Source organism: Galeopterus variegatus, unplaced genomic scaffold, assembly GCF_000696425.1.
Source record: "Galeopterus variegatus unplaced genomic scaffold, G_variegatus-3.0.2 Scaffold2086, whole genome shotgun sequence".
NCBI lineage: Eukaryota > Metazoa > Chordata > Mammalia > Dermoptera > Cynocephalidae > Galeopterus > Galeopterus variegatus.
The window spans coordinates 134,047-154,656 of record NW_007728197.1 but is presented as its reverse complement, the minus strand read 5'-3'; the positions used below and the strand labels follow the sequence as shown (position 1 = coordinate 154,656).

At 41.0% G+C, this 20,610-nt stretch overlaps 1 protein-coding gene across 1 annotated transcript in view; it reads right to left on the bottom strand.

The window, feature by feature from the left end:
* CASQ2 (calsequestrin 2 (cardiac muscle)) overlaps nt 1-7,659 on the bottom strand; it is a 44,945-nt gene extending 37,286 nt beyond the window's left edge. Inside the window, exon 1 of the mRNA XM_008580423.1 lies at nt 7,282-7,659. Coding sequence (XP_008578645.1) covers nt 7,282-7,515 — 234 coding nt within the window. The 5' untranslated portion in view covers nt 7,516-7,659. The remainder of the gene's footprint in view (nt 1-7,281) is intronic.
* Nucleotides 7,660-20,610: the final 12,951 nt, after the last annotated feature.

Below are 20,610 nucleotides of genomic sequence, written 5' to 3'. Positions count from 1 at the left end.
CCTCTCTGCCCTCTCCCTCCCAACAACCTCATATCTGTTCACTTGTCATAACAACTTCAAGGAATTGTAATTATTGTGTCTTCTTCTCCATCCTCCAGGTTGTTTGTGTATTTATTTATTTATTTTTAGCTCCCACAAATAAGTGAGAATATGTGATATTTCTTTCTGTGTCTGACTTGTTTCACTTAATATAATTCTCTCTAGATCCATCCATGTGTTGCAAATGGCAGTATTTCATTCTTTTTTGTAGCAGAGTAGTATTCCATTGTGTAGATATACCACAGTTTCCGTATCCACTCATCTGATGATGGACATTTGGGCTGGTTCCAACTCTTAGCTATTGTAAATAGTGCTGCAATGAACGTTGGAGAACAAGTATACCTTTGACTTGACGATTTCCATTTCTCTGGGTATATTCCCAGCAGTGGGATAGCTGGGTCATATGGTAGATCTATCTGCAATTGTTTGAGGAACCTCCATACCATTTTCCATAGAGGCTGCACCATTTTGCAGTCCCACCAATAGCGTATGAGAGTTCCTTTTTCTCTGCAGCCTTGTCAGCATTTATCATTCACAGTCTTTTGGATATTAGCCATCCTCACTGGGGTGAGATGGTATCTCAGTGTGGTTTTGATATGCATTTCCTGAATGCTGAGTGATGCTGAGCATTTTTTGATATGTCTGTTGGCCATTCGTATATCTTCCTTTGAGAAATGCCTATTTAGCTCCTTCACCCATTTTTTAATTGGGTTACTTGTTTTTTTGTTGTAAAGTTGTTTCAGTTCCTTGAATATTCTGGATATTAGTCCTTTATCAGATGTATATTTTACAAATATTTTCCCCCACTCTGTTGGTTGTCTTTTAACTCTGTTAATTGTTTCTTTTGCTGTGCAGAAGGTTTTTAGTTCGATATAGTCCCATTTATTTATTTTTCCTTTGGTTGCCCATGCTTTTGGGGTCATATTCATGAAGTCTGTGTCCAGTCCCACTTCCTGGAGAGTTTCTCCTATGTTTTCTTTAAGAAGTTTTATTGTTTCAGGGTGTATGTTTAATTCTTTAATCCATTTTGAGTTGATTTTGGTATATGGTGAGAGGTACGGGTCTAGTTTCATTATCCTGCATATGGACATCCAGCTTTCCCAGCACCATTGAGGTAGAAACTATATGGTTGATTTTATAGATGAACATAATGAGGTTACTGTCTGTGACTTGCCCAGGATTAGTTAGTGGGTGAATGGAAGAGAGGTTCAGGCACCCTGACCTCCTGATGTCTGAGGTCCATGCACGTCTCCTTTCTCCTTTCCTTCGAGAGAAGGTTTAAGTGGCCATAAAATTGTTTCTATGTAAGTGCAAAGCTCACTGGGAACAAGCTTTTGTCCTTTTTCTTCCTTCTTTTGCAGGTTGGGATGCTGGTTTCCTAGCAGTGGAGTGGTACAGAGGAAAGAATATGGGACTTGAAGTCAGGGATGAGATCTATGCGAAGGCAGGAAGGGAACAGGAAGGAGCGAATGACTCCCCATTCCCAGCTTAGGTGTTTGGCAAAAGGATGAGGCCATTTCCAGAGAACGCAGGAACTGGCCATGACGATGCCATATTGCTTATGCACGGCCAGCTGGGGCTCCTCCTGGCAGCCAGGCATCTTCTGCCACATGTTCCTATCAACAGTTCATTCATTCAGCTGTGTTTCTTATTCACAAGCGGTTTCTTGATCCTTGCCCAATGTGAACTTGTCAGTTTGTTTGCTGTTGTTGTTTTGTTTCCCCTATTATCAAGTTTGCTTTGAATTCAGGTTGCTCTCAGGAAGCTTACAGTCTGCAGGGAGAAATCCAGCACGTCTCCGTGAGCAGAAAGAGTAAGTTACAGGAGTTAGAAGAGGAGTCGGAGGAAACTGGAAGCAGGTCTCAAAGGCAGTGAGACTGACCTGCGGCTGAAAATGTGTTGACAAGGGTGTCGAATGCCTCAGCAAAGCCCTGGAGAGCAGAGGGAATGCTGAACCTGGGACATTGAGAGCCCGTGACCATGCGCCAGGCACTCCTCTCTGGGGCTCAGCTGGCTGTGAATAAGCAAGACAGTGTCGCATTCCTCATCCCAAGCTCCTTGATGAGGCTGGGTTCTATTTACAATCCTTGCTGAAAAAGGGGAGTGTGGGCTGAAAGGAGTCAGCATGTGTTAGTACCTTCTGTACGCCAGAAGCTGTGCTCTTGCTGGGCTGCTTCATTCAGTCCTCACCACACCACCATTATCTCCACTTTTCAAATAAGGAACCTGAATGCAGTGGCTTCTGACTTGGGAACTGAACCCAGGTCTACTGAGTTAGAAGCCCAGGTCAGAGCACACCATCTCTCGAGCATTTCAACCTGAGAGGACTAGTGGTGTTGGGGGACTTTCTCTGGCAATATTTATGAGGCATGATTGGAGCAGTAGCTTGCACAGCAGTTTCAAGGACAAAGAGGAAGCAGAAAACAAAGGAGCCAGGAGGAACGGAATTCATTGCCCACATCCTTCTCTTGTGTCCCTGAGTCCCACAATGCTAATAGGAGTTGGCCACTGTGCTGTGACAAATCTACCATCTTGGCTGAAGCTGCAGGAGACAGCGTACAGAATTCCAACTCCTTTTATAATTCATGTTGACACCCCAATAGAAAAATGGGGGAAAGGTATAGAAAAATAATTTATGGAAGAAAAAAATATAAATGGCAAGTAATTTTATGAAAAATTCAGTCTAGCCAGAAATCAAAGAAATGTTCATTAAAATAACAATAAGCCTGGTCTGAAGGTAGTGTTATTGCAATTGATTGTTCACGGTCAGCTACAAACCCAAACTTCCTGTTCTTCTCTTTCTTCCCTTCTCACTGCTTCTCACACTTGACTAAAAACAGAAAAGAAACCCAACTCAAATTAAAAAAACCCTGAAAATTGTGTCAGAATCCAAAACGAGGGAAATTACTTTAAAAATATGAATGTATTGTGATACAATGTAATATTAGGCTGGCGTTAACATTATGTCTGCAAAGAATATGAAGCTATTTAACGACATAGGAGCATTCATAATATACAGAAATTTTTAAAAAGCAGGAAACAAAACTGTATAATTCCAATTGAAAAGTGTGTGTTAATGCATAGAAGAAAATACTGGAAAGAAATCTATCAGAATGTTAATGTTTTTTTCTGGGTGTTTATTTGTATTGCTTTCTTTATCCTTTTTCACATATTCTGAAATTTCTAAATGAGTACATGCTATTTTATCGATGAAGAGTGCCCAACCAGAAATCAGGATTACTAGCTGTTTAAGTCAAGGCTACATCTATGAAATGAAAAATTCAGAACATTCTAGATGATTCCCAAGGTTCGTTTGAGCTCTAATGTTTCACGCATCCATTCATTCATTCAACAAGCATGTGCAGAACATCTGTATCGAAATATGAACCGTGTACTGACCCTCGGGCCCTCTAGAGCTAGACCCAGGCCAGACTGAAAGCAAGAAGTTTGAGTCTGGTGCCTCCTGGTGTCGTTTTATTTACCTTTTTCCTGGTAAGCTTTTAGTGACCTTATATACTCCCCTCTCTCCTCTTCTCCTTATCAAACCCTGTTTTCAAGACATAAGTCAGACTCGGTCATATGGAGGTGTAAATGACTGGCAGTTATCATAAAGGACTCTCTCTCCCAGGGGTACTCGAGCAAGTAGGGATAAAAATCTTAGCCTAGAAGTACAAGACCCTTGTGGCCAGATTTTAAGAAAAAGCTAGCAGGTGGGACAATAGTTGAGAGCTATCAGAATCTTTGCTTTGCGGTTCCTGCCCCCGCCCCCTCGCCCTTGCTACTTTGCCTGGTAAATTCCTACTCATTTCACAAACCCATTCTTCCCTGTCCGCCTTCCACATCTCTCCCTCTTCCTCTTTCCTCTGCACTCCCAGGGAACCCCACAAGCTGCTTTGTTGTTACAGTGACCCCACTGCACTGCAGCTTTTTGTTTGCATGTCTTCTTCCATCCTAGGCTGCAAGACACTGTGTCTCATTTTCCCTGTATTCCCAGCATCTACCCCAGGGCCCACCCTAGAGTAAGCAGCAGATGCACGGCTAATTGAATGGCATCTCAAGTGCCCCTCATCCAGCAGTGACCTCCTTGCCCTGCGGCTGGGGCTGCTTCTGAGTCTTTTCATTGACATCCCTTATAAAGCAGCAGACCAAATAGACGTGAAGACCACAGTGCCTTTGGGTTTTTATCAGAATGAGATAACCCTGTGTGAAGAATTATGAACTTCTCATCCCTAAGTTTCTAACCCCTAAAAATTCCTTAGGTTTTCTAACTTGGGAATGGCAACTCATCACAGGAGAGTAAAATCAATTTAATAGGTTGGGATCAATATTTTTAAGTGAAATAACAGAATAGAATAAAAATAGGAGAGAAATTTCTTTTTAAAATTCAAGTATTCTCCAAGTAATGATAAGTATTGTCCCATGAAACTTTTGTTTCAGTTACGTGTGTATGTGCCTGTGTGTTCTAGATCATAGTGGGTTACAACAAAAAACGTCGCAAGCCACCTTCCTAAACTACTAAGAGGAAAGGAGCACTGCCCCCGTGGCTGTTTGCCCATGGCTGAGACCACACTGCCTTGTGGGCACACACCGGGAGCTACCTCCTCTTTTCCTTCCACCTACCGAACAGCCACAGCCCTGGAAACTGGTAAAATCCTTTTTTTAGTGCAAGTTTGGGGCCCAGAGGTTTAAGAGGACAAAAGAATTGTTTTGACCATGAAGAAAACTTACAGGCTCATATCCACTCTCTCTCTTTCCACTTACGGAATTCCTGGAAACATTTTTTTTTTTTTTTTTTGCCAGATACTGAGAAACAAAGCCTGCGTCTGACAGGTGTCTCCACAAAGGCCGGCCCCACCCCTACCTTCACTACTGGAGCCCAGGCCTCCTCCCTGGTTTGGACTTTTGCACGAGCAGTGCGTCCAGGGCTTTGTGCTTCTCAGCCCTGTGGTGATACAGCTGGCATCATCAGGCCCAGGCCCAGAGGGGCTGAGTAACACTGTTTAAGGAAGACTATTAAAACTATCTTAAACTGGGTATCTAGCAGCTCCGTGTACAATGTCTAATTGATTCCAGGAGTAGCGCACGATAGGGCTAAGACTGTCTTCACCTGCACTAGCTGTGTGACCTTGGCAACTTAGTCTTAGTTTCCCCATCTGTAAAATGGGGATAGTAACTGTACCTACTTTATAGAATATTGTAAGGATTAAACAAGCCAACACATACAAAGTGCTTAGGACACTACCTGCACACAGTAAGCATTCAATAAATGTTAATTATTATTACTTAATCATCTTTTAAGTCTGTATGATAGTTATTATTTTTTCTGTATTTAAAGATAAGAAAACGAGGCTCTGAGAAATTAAGTAACTTGCCCTCCATCTAGTAGAGGCAAAGCCAGGACTTAAATCCAGATCTCCTGACTCCAAGTTCTGTGTTCTTCTTCCCCCAAAGATGCCCCACTCCAGCTCTAGGAGCCTGAGGGGTATTGGAGTAGCTCCTGTGCTAAACTTCTCAGTCTCTGCATGGCCTAGCACCCGTGCAAGAAAGGGGCACTCTTGGGTCAAAGGTGTCTGGAGGGATGGTGAGCCCAGAGGGAGTCCCCTCTTGTGATTTTGCTTGGGGCCCCAGAACTTAGTCTTTGGGGAGGTATATACCTAGGGGAGATATATGTATATATATATATATATATATATATATTTTATTTTTATTTTTTATTTATTTATTTTTTCTTTTTAAAAAATACGATCGGGAATCAGAAATCGGTGTCATTGCTTGCACTGGCCACCCAAAGCCATTCTTTTTGAGTTCTAGGCTAATTGGACAGTGATGAGCATTCAGGGTAGAATCCTTATGCCTTCAATTAACATTTTCATAAAAATGTCTCTCAATAATTGAGTGTGGTGGTTTGAGATGGAGATGATAACAGAAGTACTGATTGACGGGCTAAGCAGCAGCTCTGCTCTGTGTCCTGTTCTTTTCCAGCAAGCAATTTTTGCATTTTTATAGTACAAAAACCCAATAACTGTCCCTGCTTGCTCTTCTCTTGCAACCCACAGAGGAAACTGAACGTCTACATTCATCCCCCAGTGTAGGGCCTGAGAAAAAATATAACAGTAATGGTGATATTTTTAACACACTTAGCATTTTGTCAACTAGAGGTCTCTGTAATGACCACACCATATATAAATCCTGTGAAAATAGGTGTTTGTATGATGTTCAGGAGACACTTAGCATTCTGAAGTGCTTTTTAAATCATCAAAAGATATTTTGATGTATTCGGGATGGTTTTGCAGAATTTAATTATAGTCAATTTTTTTTTTTGAGCATTAAAATCAACATGGGTTTTATATGGTAATTCTGTTAACCAAACTATTTGCTTACCCTGAGCTCTCTTGTTAATAAACTGTGCAATTCTCAAGCACCCTTTTTCACAGATTTGTGCCCAGGCTGGGCATGGGGAATGGTGAGGGATCTTGGTGGCTACTAGGACTCCTGGCATCCACAGGTACTCCTAAAGTGTAAGTGATCTTCAGCTGTCCAGGAGGAGCTGCAGGAATAGTTTCTGGGGCACTCACAAAGGATTAGAAAAAGGGCCCCAGTGCCAGGTCACAAACAGGCTATGTAATGCAGATAAAATAAGAACTGACTTCAGCCTCTGCCCTAAACTCACACCAAGAACTTTCTGAGGAAAAAAAAAAAAAAAAAAAAATCCCGTTAATGAATGTGCATCTCAGAAGATCTTCACACATCTCTACTCTGTGGTGCTGACTGGAAGCAAACCACAAGAGAGGATGAGCATCTAGTGATGTTCCCCATCTGACCCATGGAGACAGACAAGGTCAAACGAGTCTCCTTTCTCCAGGATCATGGGGAGACCTGAGGCAGCAGAGTGGGGGACCGGCACGCCTACTGAAACTCACAAGGAATCGCTGAATTTCATTTCAGCCAGTAGTTCTAACAATAGTTTTAACATTCAGGAAATGGGACAAGAGCCTTTGAAAAATCAAGAGTCCCTGTGATGTGAAAGACATTAAACCAGACCCGTCTTGTGCAACACATTCAATCCTCTCCATTTTAAGCGTGTGGACCCACTTTGCAACAAGAACAGCTTCCGATTTACGTGAGACTAAAATGCAGCAGGTGTATCATCTCTGCGCCCTCATCGCACATCCCCAGCCCCATCAAAGCCACCCCCGCAGGCAGCCATGAGCACTCAGCGCGGCCAGGGCCACCGGGACTCACCTCCAGCACGACTTCTTTCATCTGGAACTGCTTCTGCGCGACCTTATCTGAAGACACAGGCTCGTGGTAGTAGAGGCACAGCACGTCGTATTTCTTCAAAATCTGCTTGAAGTTCTTCTCGGAAAGACTTACCACTCTGTCCTTGCCATCATATATGGGGAACTGCAGCCCCTCTTCTGCCCTGCAAGAGGACAGCAAATAGAGCCCCACAACAAACAGGTGAGTTCTCTTCATTTGGGAAAAGTTTTGTTTCTCGGTCCCCAAAATACCGTGTACAGGAGAGAGGATGGAAGACCCTTTGAGGCCTTGTTGTCCGAGTGGAGAGTAGCGAGAAGCTGATTTTACGTCTCTCCTTTGCCCTTCCTGGGCCGAGAAGTGAGTCCTGGCTCGTTGTGTCGTGTAGCTCTAGAGGCCTTGTTGTCCGAGTGGAGAGTAGCGAGAAGCTGATTTTATGTCTCTCCTTTGCCCTTCCTGGGCCGAGAAGTGAGTCCTGGCTCGTTGTGTCGTGTAGCTCTGCAGTGGTGGCTCCACACATGCGCGTGGAGCAGGGGGGCCTGGGAGGCTGCGAGGCCAAGCCCCAGATACCTCACATAGCTCGGCCCAGCCCCTGTCTCATTAGGAACTCCATTTTTAGGATGCAGTTGTTTCAGGCTAAAAATAAATCATGCAATGAATAAAAAAGTTAGATATGACACTGTTGAGGGATTCGCTGATACAGTCTGTCAGCCTGGTGGCAAGGGAGGAGGCAGGAGGAAAAAGAAAAGTGTCTGCAAGTGAAATAAGGAGGCTGGAAAGGTGAGAGAAGAGAAAGAAACTCAGGGCAAGGAAGAAAAAATAAGAGGAGAGAGAGAGGCACATGGAGAGGTTAGAACACACAGGACGCCACTCCGACATCACTGAATTGTTAAATTACTCTAGGGAGGTAACTCAGCCTGTCCCCTCCAGGCGGCTGCTCATGTCCTACTGCTCACGTTGACATAAGCACAAAACAGAGCCCAAGGTGGACCTCCCGTCCTGCACCTGTCTTTCCCTGCTTCCCCTCTCCTCTCTTCTTAGAAACCCAGGCTTGGCTGTGCCACGGCACCAAGCCCACATGGCTCTGACAGTAACTGGGTGAGGGACACAGGGACACCTTCTCCCACCAGCCCTGCACACAAAGGGCTCCAGAGGCCTCAGCCTGCTCTGGGCCCCAGTCCATAGCTGAACCCTGCAAACACCAGGACAACCTATCCACATTTTTAAATTAAAATAAAAGTTCAACGGTCCCCATCAGAAACCCTCTTAGGTTTTCTGCTATCATCCCAGTTATGTTACTTTCATAAATGTTAAGTCTGAATGTATCATTTTGCCCCTTTCCTCTTCATTGGGACAGACTGGTATAGAGGATCTTAGAGCTGGATAGATCAGAGTTCACATCCCCACTCTGTGTTTTAATAGCTGATGAACTCTGACTGGTCTCTCACCCTCTCCAACTCTCAGATCCCCCCTATGTAAAATGGGGATGATTACAACTGTGAGGTTCAGGACACATAGATGGGAAAGCTTGGCTCAAAGTAGGTGCTCAAAAACAGTAGCTATGATACTTCGTTTTTGCAGGAGATGGTAGAACACTGGTTATTATAAAAATTGTTCACCAGTTTCTAATATTAATGATTTGTGAATCCTTTCCTGTCCATTTTCTCCTTGGGGTAGAAGTGATTAGTGCTCATTTCACAGATGAGCTAACTGGGGCTCAGAGAGATCAGCAACTTGTTGCAGAGTTACTAACTGCCAGCAGGAGAATTCAGCTCTGCCTCAAAGCCTGGTGCTCCTGGCTGCTTTGCGTCTAACTTTGGGCAATTTTCCTGCAGTCACCCCTCTTCTTAAGTGGCTCCCTGACCATCTCTTCTGGGCAAACAATGGTCTATTCATGTCTTTTCACTCTTCAGAAGGGTCTAGGGCCCTATGATTCTATCCAAGTTTTTGTCTTCCTTCATTTGGAAAATCAGCTTTGGAAATAGGACTCTGTCAGTGGCAAATTTTGCAGAGGCTACAAGGAACAAAGAAGTTCAATGGCCTCCCTGACTGAGGTGAGGCCTTTACTTCGGCCAGAGGGCCTTCTGCTGAGAGTCGGGCTGATGGGGACTGTCCCGACACCACACTTTCATGTCCAGGAAGCCAGGGCCTTAGAGAGAGCCCATCCCTGAAAGTTTTGAAAGCATTCAGCTCTTTCTAATGCTGTAGCTCTATGTTTTTAAAGATAGAGCCAAGAATAACCATTCTAAGGTACAGTTAGCTTTCCAGGACATTGGCAGGCATGCAAGATCTCTGTTTTCTTTAGAAAATTAGGAGGAAAAAAAGACTTCTGAATGAAACAATATGTGTCTTGTCTTTTTGAGGTCAGCCTCTCAAAACTGTTCCCAGTTGTCTCCATCTCATTGGGTTACCTTTATTTAGAATTTGCTCCACTTTTCTTAATATATGTTTTTTTTTTAACTGTTGCTGAAAAACTGGGAGATATTTGAAGTCAAGTCTTTGAATTTCCTACTGAGTTACAACTGGCAAAAACCACCAGGGCAAAGGGATAGTTTTTTACAAATTTAGTTTAGCCCTTAAATGTGGCTTATGACCAAAGGCCCCAGTTGTGGAAAGTCCCTGTCCCTAGATCATTGACACTATTTGTGGCCTTACGGCCCAGCCCAAAGGAGGCACAGCTTCTGCCATATGCTGCAGTGATCAGGTTTCTCCAGAGCATCCACTGGTAGACATAAGGATCTAAATTTGTGTCCCACTCTTGAGAAGAGGTAGGTTTTCATGGTTTACATTTTATGTAGTAACCTTATTTTCTGCCTGCCTTTTATTTTCCGATTTTTGTTTTTCCTTTGCCTTATTGCTCGCCAACTTTAATTTATTTTGGGGAACAAAGAAAGCTTCACACATTTCTGAGTGAAACTTGCATCCTGCAAATCAGCTGTTTCATTCTAGTTTTAGCTGCTGTCTAAACCAGCATGTCACGCACTCCTAGTTTATGCTGTCATGCTGAAATGTGTGCATCTTTACGTGCCATTGGCAGTTTTTTTGTTTGTTTGTTTTTTGAACAAGAAGGGGTAGAACAAAATTTTAAAAATGGGTAAAAATATATGTTAATTGTTGTCACAATATGTGACATAGGCCTCATGATTTGCTAACCGTTTCCAATCCTTCACTCTGTGAGTGGGAACCACTTAGACTCCCTTAATCTAACCTAGCCCCTTTCATTTGTTTATTCTTGACAGATGGCAGAAGGATTTTGCATGTATTATTTAATTTTATTTTCACAATAATCTATTTTACAGAGGAATAAGAATTTGAAGCCACAGTCTTTCTTTTATTTGCCAATTAAACACATTTCTATGAAGCATCTTCTACCAGACACTCTTCTGGGTACTGGTGATAGACACATTGTAGACCTGAACTAATTGAACTTATGTCCTAGGGGGAGGCAGACAATAAACAAAAAGCAAAACGTGTGCCTGGGCGCATGCGTGCGCGTGCGTGTGCGCATGTGTATGGGTGGTTGAGGAAAGCACCTTTGAGCAGGGAACATGGGAGCGGTAGGAGAGGAGGAAGAGAGGCTGAGAGCGAGCTTCTGAGCTGCTGAGCTGCTGAGGCAGGCCAGCCGAGGGAGAAGAGAGGCTGCCTCTACTCTCAGGACCTAAGGGCATTCCACCAGCTCTGGGGAGACAAGGCTGGAAGGGGTTTTATCTCCTCTTCCTTCCCCTTATGTCAGCATTCATGTTCTCTCAGCCCATTGTTTCTTTTAATGGAACATACGCATTGACCCTACATTTGAAGGTCTGCAGGTCTCTCTATATGAACCACTCTGAGTTGGCTCAGAGTGACAGACCTCGACCAGGACCTGTGTCCTGCCTACCTGTGTGACCTAGGTCAGTTCTCCTCCCAGCTCGGGCCCTCACATTTCCACTTTGTGAAAAAGAGGGTCAGACTGACTGATCTCCTATAACTCCTTTCTGGCTCTAAAATTTTAAAATTTATTATGAGATTTTCTTTTATTAGCATAGGCCTGGGCACAACACACAGGCTTGATGAAGTTTGATGAATGCTTCCTGTGGAGCAGGGTGCTGGTGGGTGTGATCTGGACAAGCCCAAGCTTGCCTCTTCTCCAAGGCGAAGATCTCCTACCACATATGCCTCCCAAAGGTCCTTTCTTTGGTTAAAATACTCCACCCAGTGGACAAAACAGAATATGGCATCTTTCTTTGATCCCGTTCCTTTCTCCTGTTCTGCTGGGCCACTGGCCGGGGAAGTACCCCCTGTGGGCCTGGTGGAGAGAGCTCAGAAATGCTGCGTCCAGAGACCTGGGCTCTGTGGCTTCACGCTTCCTGTGGTGAGTTCAGAACAGGCCTGTTAGCAACCCCAAGGCCCTCCTTTTGTCTTAACTCGAATTATCAGGTGGTTCCCAGGAGACTTCCTGGCTCTCCAGCACCAGAAAACTCCTAAACAGAAGCAAGCAGGAAAAGATCAGTGCTAGCTTGAAAGACAGACCCAAAGCTCCACCAGTACTATTCCAGGTTTTGGCAAATGTCACTTCCTCAGGGAGGCCCTCAGTGTAGACCCGGGGCTGATATTCACTCCTCTTACACACTGCACTTCTCCCTGGGAACTCCTCCCACTAGAGATTCTCTTTCTCCTCTCCCCGCTAGCTAAACTGAACCTTGCTGGGGCAAGAGCAGCCAGCATCTGCTCACTACTATAACCAGCCTGGTGCTTATAGTAGTTCTCATTACATTTTTATTGTGCCTGGCCTTATTTTAAGTACTTACAAATTTAACTCATTTACTCCTCTTAACAACCCTCTGAGGTGGATAGTTTTAGTATTCTTATTTAACAGATGAGTAAACTGAGGCACAGAGAAGATAAGTAACTTGCCTAGGGTCACATAGCTACTAATGGCAGAGCCCAGATCGAACCCAGCAGGCTAGCTCCTGTGTCTGTTCTCTACCACTTATAACCACTGGCTAGATGGCTCTCTCTGGACTCATGAAGTCACGTGAACAAGCCAGGAATTGCTGCAGAACAATAGCTGGCTGCCCACAATGTGAGACTGCTCATCGGGGACAGGTCCTGGTTTTCAGCCCTGCACGGAATCACCTCCTCTCCTTTCTGTCTATACAGGAGGAAGGGAGAAAGGAATTAATGTTTTCAGTGTGTGTGAAAACCAGTCACTGGACTCATTACATTTTATACGTCATCCCATTTCAATCTGTTCATACTGGGCATTATTCCTTCCATTTCACAGATGAGAAAACTGAGGTTCGACAAGGTTGTGTAATCTGCCCAAGTCACACAGCTGGTAAGTAGCAGAGAATAGATTCAGACCTGGGTCTGTCTGGCTTGTTATGATGCTAGACTCTTCTGCTTAAGAAGTCTTCTCTGTCACCTTCAGAGAAAAATTAAAAAATGGAGAAACTTAGATACACAGAATCTGTAGGACAAGAAAATAAAGGGAAACCAGGTATTTTAACAAGAGGAAAAGTTTCAAGGAAAGGAAGGAAGCAAGAAAGGAAAGGAGGGAGGGAGGGAAATAAGGAATTTAGTTCAGAAGAAAAGGCAGACAAGAACAGATAAATGGAAAGCTTCGGGTTAATTTGTCCTGGAACTAGAAGGAAAATATAGACTTCTCAGGGATAGTGGTTAAAGAACAGAAGAAAGCCTGGATACAGAGGTCATATCAGTGTCCAAATGGAGGGTATGGTAGTCAGAATAAGGCACCCGCTAAGATTTCCAGGTCCTAATCCTCAGAATTTATGAGTGTTACCTTATGTGGCAAAAGGGACTTTGAAGATATGATTCAGTTAAGGATTTTGAGGTGGGAAGATTATTCTGGTGGGCCTGGGGTAATCACAAGGGTCCTTAGGAAAGAGAGGGGGGAGGGTCAGAGTGAGATAAGGAGAGGTGAGGATGGGAGCAGAGGTGGGAACGATGCAGGTCCGTGAGCCAAAGAATGTGGGCAGCCCCGAAGGTGGAAAAGGCAAGGAGTGGATTCTCCACTATGACCTCCAAGAGGAATGCAGCTCTGCCAACCCATTTTAGACTTTTGACTTTCATAACCATGAGATACTAAATTTGTGTTGTTTTAACCACTATGTCTATGATAATTTGTTACAGCAGCAGTAGAGAACTAGTACAGAGTGAAAACTGACTCCTAAAATGAAGAAAATCTGTGTATTCTATGATCCCAGCTGTTTTACCTGTAAAAATAATCTGTACCTTCACCAAATCCCACTGCCTGCACCAAACATATGGCGAACAGTTCAACACAGTACAGTGGACCAGGCCCTTTTACATTTACGGTTCCTTCAGCCCTCACTCCATGAGGCAGCTGGGACATGTGTCTCTTTGGCTAAGTAACCTCATGTCTCTTAAGACCTCTAAAATAAGGGAGATAAGCTGGATCAGCATTCCCCTTACCTTTTTGACTTTCCTTTTTATAGTAATATACAATCTCTCAATATCTCCCTTTAGGGATTAAAAAAAAGTTGCCATTATGGCATAATATGTTTACTAAAGAAATGATTTTCAAGTCTTTTTAGATTGGTGTATTATTCCAGATTCTATTATAAAGTTCATTTTAATATCATTCCTAATAATAATCATTTTATATATATACAGAATAAATATATATTTTAATTTGACAGTTTTATAAACGATCCATTCTGTTTAATTTAATTGAAATAATTATTACAAGAGAAAGGTTGATTTGTTAACAAATGTTTAAATAGCATATTGGTCTGGGAAAGAAATATATATAAGATATAAAGATTACCCTTTACTGGCCAGCTGCCAAAAAAAGAAGTTCTGAATTTTTTAAATTTATTTTTTCAATTGGGGTGTAATCAACATACAATAAAATGCACATATTTAAAGTGTAAAATTCTATATGTTTTGACATATGCATACACCTATGAAACCATCACCACAATGAAGACATCCACTGCCTTTGGATACGTTTTGGGTTTTTTTTGCTTGCCGTATTGCACTGACTAGAACCTTGAGTACAGTGTTGACTAGGCACGATGAGAGTAGACATCTCTGCCTTGTCCCTGACCTTAGAAGAAAAGAGTTCAGTCTCTTGCCATAGTGTGGTGATAACAGTAGTTTTATTATAGATGCTGTTTATTAGATTGAGGAAGTTCACTTCTTTTCCTGGTTAGCTGAGAGTGTTTATCAAGAATCGGTGTTGAATTTTTTCAAATACTTCTACACCTATTCAGATGACCATATGGTTTTTCTTTTTCACTTTGTTGATTTGGTGAATTACCAAATGAATTGATTGATTTTTTGTTGTTGTTATTGTTGAAACATGCTTTATTCAAATTACCATATTTTCTTTACATGGATTATTAAAACAAACAAAGTGGATCTGAAATGCATACACCCAGTATCAGTAGTACTGTAGCTTTGTAGGAAGTAATTGCCATGATACTAATGTACAATGGATATTTCAATCATTTTATAATAAAGGGCAGGTGCCTGGTGTTCTGGCAGTGTGATTCTTACCATAAAGACCATAAATATTTCTATTTTGTTCTCTTCTGCTTTGATGGCTTTTAGGAACAATTTCATCCTCTATTCTACAAACATTTTGAGAAACATCTCAAAATGTGGTCTGAAGCCAACCTACAAAAATACATATCCCTGGGTTCCATGCCAGACTTAAATCAAAATCTTTGGAAGTGGGCCCTAAAACCAGAGTTTGAAGATATGCATATCAGTTGATTTCAGAGCACTCAAAAGTTTCAGAACCAGTGCTCTACAATGTGAGAGCAAGGGAACAGCTGATAGAAAAACATTATAGTTTGCAAATATTTTCTCCCATTCTATAGGTTGTCTTTTTGCTCTGTTGATCACCTATTTTGCTGTATCAAAGCTTTTTAGTTTGACATAATCCCATTTGTTTATTTTTTCTTTTGTTGTCTTTGTTTTGGGGGTCTTATTCATAAAGTCTTTCACCTATTTTGCTGTATCAAAGCTTTTTAGTTTGACATATTCCCATTTGTTTATTTTTTCTTTTGTTGTCTTTGTTTTGGGGGTCTTATTCATAAAGTCTTTGCCCAGTCCTACTTTCTGCACTGTATCCCTTATGTTTTCTTTTAGAATTTTTATAGTTTCAGGTCTTGTATTTAAGTCTTTAATCCATTTTGAGTTGGTTTTGGTATATAGCGAGAGGTATGAGCCTAGTTTCATTCTTCTACATATGGATGTCCAGTTTTCCCAGCATCATTTATTGAAGAGGCAGTCTTTTCCCTGATGTGTGTTCTTGATGCCTTATCAAAGGTCAGTTGGCCATAAGTGTGCAGGTTGATTTCTGGATTCCCTATTCTGTTCAATTTGTCCAAGTGTCTGTTTTTATGCCAGTACAATGCTGTTTCGGATACTATGGCTTTGTAGTATAATTTGAAGGCAGGTAGTGTAAGGCCTCTGGCTTTATTTTTTTGGCTCAGGATTGCTGTATTAGTTTGTTTCTGTTGCTTATAACAAAATTCCTGGAACTGGATAATTTATAAGAAAACAAAATTTATTGCTTATTGTTTCAGAGGCTGGGAAGTCCAAAGTCCAGGGAACACATCTGGTGAAGGTCTTGTTGGTGGCAACAATAACCCAGGGGTCTCACATGGCAGAATGGTGGAGCGGAGAGAGAGAGAGAGAGAGGGACTTTTACATGTTCTCCTTTTAAAGCTCTCAGAACCACATCCATGACCACCATTATTAATCCATTTATTGGGAGATTGTCCTCAGAATCTATTCACCCCTTCAAGGCCCAACCTTTAATTACTATAAAAGGATTTCCTACCTCTTAACAGTCAGAGTAGGGATCAAGCTTCTAATACATAAAACCTAGGGAACAGAATTCAGTCCATATCAATTGCTTTAGCTATTCAGGGTCTTTTGTTGCTCCACATGAATTTTAGGATTGTGTTTTCCATTTCTGCTAAGAATTTCATTGGTACTTTGATGGGGATTGCATTGAAATTGTAGATCACTTTGGGTAGTATGGGCATTTTCACAATGTTAATTCTTCCAATCCAAGAGCATTTCAGCAAAAGCTCTTAGCTTTTTCCCATTTAGGACAATATTGGCAGTGGGTTTGTCATATACAGCTTATGTTGTGTTGAGATACTTTCCTTCTATACCTAATTTACTGAGAGTTTTCATCACAAAAGGTGTTGAATTTTGTCAAATGCTTTTCTGCATCTATTGAGACAATCATATGGTTTTTGTCCTTGATTTTGTTGATGTGGTGTATCACATTTATTGACATGTGTATTGATCCATCCTTGCATCCCTGGGGTGAATCCTGCTTGATCATGGTATATAATTTTTTTGATGTGTTACTGTATTCTGTTTGCTAATATTTTATTGAATATTTTTGCATCTATGTTCATCAAAGATATTGTCCTGTAGTTTTCTTTGTTCGTTGCATCTTTGCTTGGTTTGGTATCAAGATGATACTGGCCTCATAGAATGAATTTGGGAGAATATCTGTGTTTCACATTTTTGGAATAGTTTGAAGATATCTGTGTTTCACATTTTTGGAATAGTTTGAAGAGAATTGGTATTAATTCCTCTTTAAAGGTTTGGTAGAATTTGGTAGTAAAGCAATGTGGTCCTGGGCTTTTCTTTGTTGGGAGATTACAGATTACTGTTTCAATCTCATTACTTGTTATTGGTTTGCTCAGATTTTCTGTGTCTTCTTGGTTCAGTCTTTGATAGTTTGTATGCATCCAGAAGTTTATCTGTTTTCTCCAGGTTTTCAAATTTGTCGGCATATAGCTGTTTTTAATAGTCTCTAATGATTCTTTGTGTTTCTATGGTATCAGTTGTAATGTCTCCTCTTTAATTTCTGGTTTTTTAAATTTAGGTCATCTCTGTCCTTTTTTTGGTTAGCCTGGCTAATGATTGCTCCATTATGTTTGTCTTCTTAAAAAACCTGACTTTTTGTCTCATTGATCTTTTGTATTGCTTTTGAGGTCTCTATTTCATTTAGTTCTGCTCTGATATTAATTACTTCTCTCTACTAATTTGGGGATTGGTTTTTCTTATTTTTGTACTTCTTTGAGGTGTACTATTAGATTGTTTACTTGAAATCTTTTTATTCTTTTGATGTAAGCATTTATTGCAACAAACTTCCTTCTTAGTCCTGCTTTTGCTGTATCCCACAGGTTTTGATATGATGTGTCTTTATCTTCTTGGACCTATTTGTCATTCAAGAGCATGTTGCTTAATTTCCATTTGTTTGTATATTTTCCAGAGTTTTGCTTGTTATTTATTTCTAGTTTTAATCCATTGTGGTCTGAAAAGATACTTGAAATGATATCAATTTTTAAAATTTGTTGAGACTTGATTTGTGACCTAACATATGGTCTATCCTGGAGAATGTTCCATGTGCTTATGAAAAGAATGTATATTCTGTAGTTGTTAGATGAAATGTTCTATAGATATCTGCCACATCCAATTGGTATAAAGTGTGTTTTAAATCCTGTGTTTTTCTGTTGATTTGTTGCACAGATGATTTGTCCGATGCTGACAGAGGGGTTTTCAGGTCACCAGCTATTATTGTATTGGGGTCTATCTCTTTCTTTAGGTCTAATAGTGTTTACTTTATATATCTGGGTGCTCTGATGTTGTGTGCTTATATATTTATGATTGCTATGTCTTCTTGCTGAATAGATTACTTTACTGTTATATAAGGGCCTTCTTTGTCTTTTTTTAATGGTTTTTGGTTTAAAGTCTATTTTATCTGATATAAGAATAGCCAGTCCTGCTTGTTTTTGGTATGATTTGAGTGTATATCTTTTCCCATCCATTCCTTATTAGTCTGTGAGTGTCTTTACTGGTGAGGTGAGTCTCTTGTAGACAGCATATAGTTGGGTCTAACTTTTTAATCCAACCAGTCAATCTGAGTCTTTTGAGTGGAGAATTTAATCCATTTACATTAAGGGTTGTTATCGAAAGGTATGGTCTTACTCCTGACATTTAATTGCTTTTTGTATGGTTGACTTAAATATCTTTGTTCCTTTCTTCCTCTTTTATTGTTTGTTTTTGTTGTTCATTGGGTTTTTTTGAGGTAGTATGGTATAGTTTCTTTCTCTTTCTCATTTGCATATTTGCTCTATGAGTGGTGTTTGTTCTTTTTCATGTGTTCATGGTGGTGGTTATCATTTTTGGGGTTCCAGGTGTAGGACTCCCTTAAGGATTTCTTGTAGAGCTGGCTGTGTGGTGGTGAACTCCCACAGCTTTTGTCTGAGAAATATACTATTTATCCTTCATTTTTGAAGGATAGCCTTGCTGGGTATAATATTCTTGGCTTGCAGTTTTTCTCTTTTATACTTTGAATATATCATCCCATTCTCTTCTGGTCTGGGGGACTGGCAACGGGATCACAACCCTCGGTGTTGCTCCCGCACCACGCTCAACCAGTGAGCGGGAACTGGTCTCCAAATGGGATCCGAACCCTCGGCGGGAGCGCCACCGCACTCCCAGAAGGCGCACTCTCCAGTGCACCACCGGGCCGGCCCGCTCTGGTTCCTTTCTGCAGGAGGATTGCATGTTGGGTACCTCTAGTCTGCCATCTTGCCCCGCCCCTCAAGCGTCATTTTACTTCTGCCAGAAGGACTTCCTTTAACATTCTTGTCATGCAGGACTGCTGATGATGGTTCTTTTAGCTTTTGTTAGTTTGAAAATGTTTTTATTTTGCTTTTGTTTTTGACAGATATGTTTACTGGGTAAAAGTTTTAGGCTGACTGGTTGTTTTTTTTTTTTTCTTTCAGTACCTTAAATTTGTTGCTCCACTATCATTTTCCTTGCATTATTCACCACAAGCAATTGCTCTCATCCTTACATTTGTTCCTTTGTATGGTTTTTTTTTTTTTTTTTCTGCCTGTGCTCAAGATTTTCTTTTTATCAGTAGTTTTGAGCAAGTTGATTATGATGTGTCTTGCTTTAGCGGTTTTGTTTTCTTCATTTTTCTTGTGCTCGGGGTTTGTTGAGTTCTTTGGATCTGTGAATTCACAGTTTTCCTCAGGTTTATTAAATGTTTGGCCATTATTTCTTCAAATAATTTTTCTGCCTCTTTCCCCTTTTAAGAACTCCAATTATACATACATAAAGCCATTTGGGGTTGCTTCACTGATGTTCTTTTTATTTTCTAAAATTTTTTTTCCTCTCTGTGTTTCAATTTTTCTGCCTCTTTCCCCTTTTAAGAACTCCAATTATACATACATAAAGCCACTTGGGGTTGCTTCACTGATGTTCTTTTTATTTTCTAAAATTTTTTTTCCTCTCTGTGTTTCATTTTGGACAGTTTCTATTACTATGTCTTCAAGTTCATTAATCTTTTCTTCTTTAATGTGTAATCTTTTTTTAATACCAGTTAGTGTATTTTTTATCTTGGACATTATATTTTTCATTTCAAATATTCCGATTTGGGTCTTTTTTTATATCTTTCTTTTCTTAAACTAAGTTTGTTTGTTTTTTAACGTGTGGAACACAATGATAATAACTATTTTCATGTCTTTGTCTGCTAATTCTAACGTCTGTTCAGTTCTGCATCAATTTCAATTATTATTATTCTCATCATTATGGGTCATATTTTCCTGCTTCTTTGAATGCCTGATTGTATTTGATTGGATGCCAGAACGTGTGAATTTTATCTCGTTGAGTGCTGGTGGATTTTATTTTTTAGAAATATATCTTCTTGACCTTTTTTTCTGAATGAAGTTAAGTTATTTGGAAACAGTTTGATTCATTCAGGTCTTCATTTTAAGATTTATTTTAGTTTTTTTTTTTTTTTGGCAGAACCAGTGCAGCAACTAGCCTAAGACTAATTATTCTCCACTACTGAATCAAGACTCTTCTGAAGGTCTACCCGGTGTTCTGTGAATTACAAGGTTTTTCATTATGGTTGGTAGAAGCAGGTACCAGTACTGGCTCTGTGTGAGTACTGGGTACTTGTTCCCTCTAGTTTAATCCCTTCACTTGTTCTTTTCTCCAGTCTCATGTAGTTTCCTTAAAACACATGCACCAATGAGTACTCTGCTCAGTACTTGAGGGCAACGCTCTGCTGATCTTCAAGCCTGTGTCTCTCTGCAGCTCTCTCTTCAGGATTTTGGCCTGTAAACTTTGGCCTCCTTGGTCCCCTTGAATCTTCAGTTCCTTCTCCTCAACACAGAGACTCTGCCTTGTTTACCCCTCCTTGTGCCACTGCCTAGTACCTCTCTCTGGGAAGTAGGCTGGGACAATTTTAGGGTTTAAATAATTTTCTTCTATCTCTCAGGGATTATGCTCTTT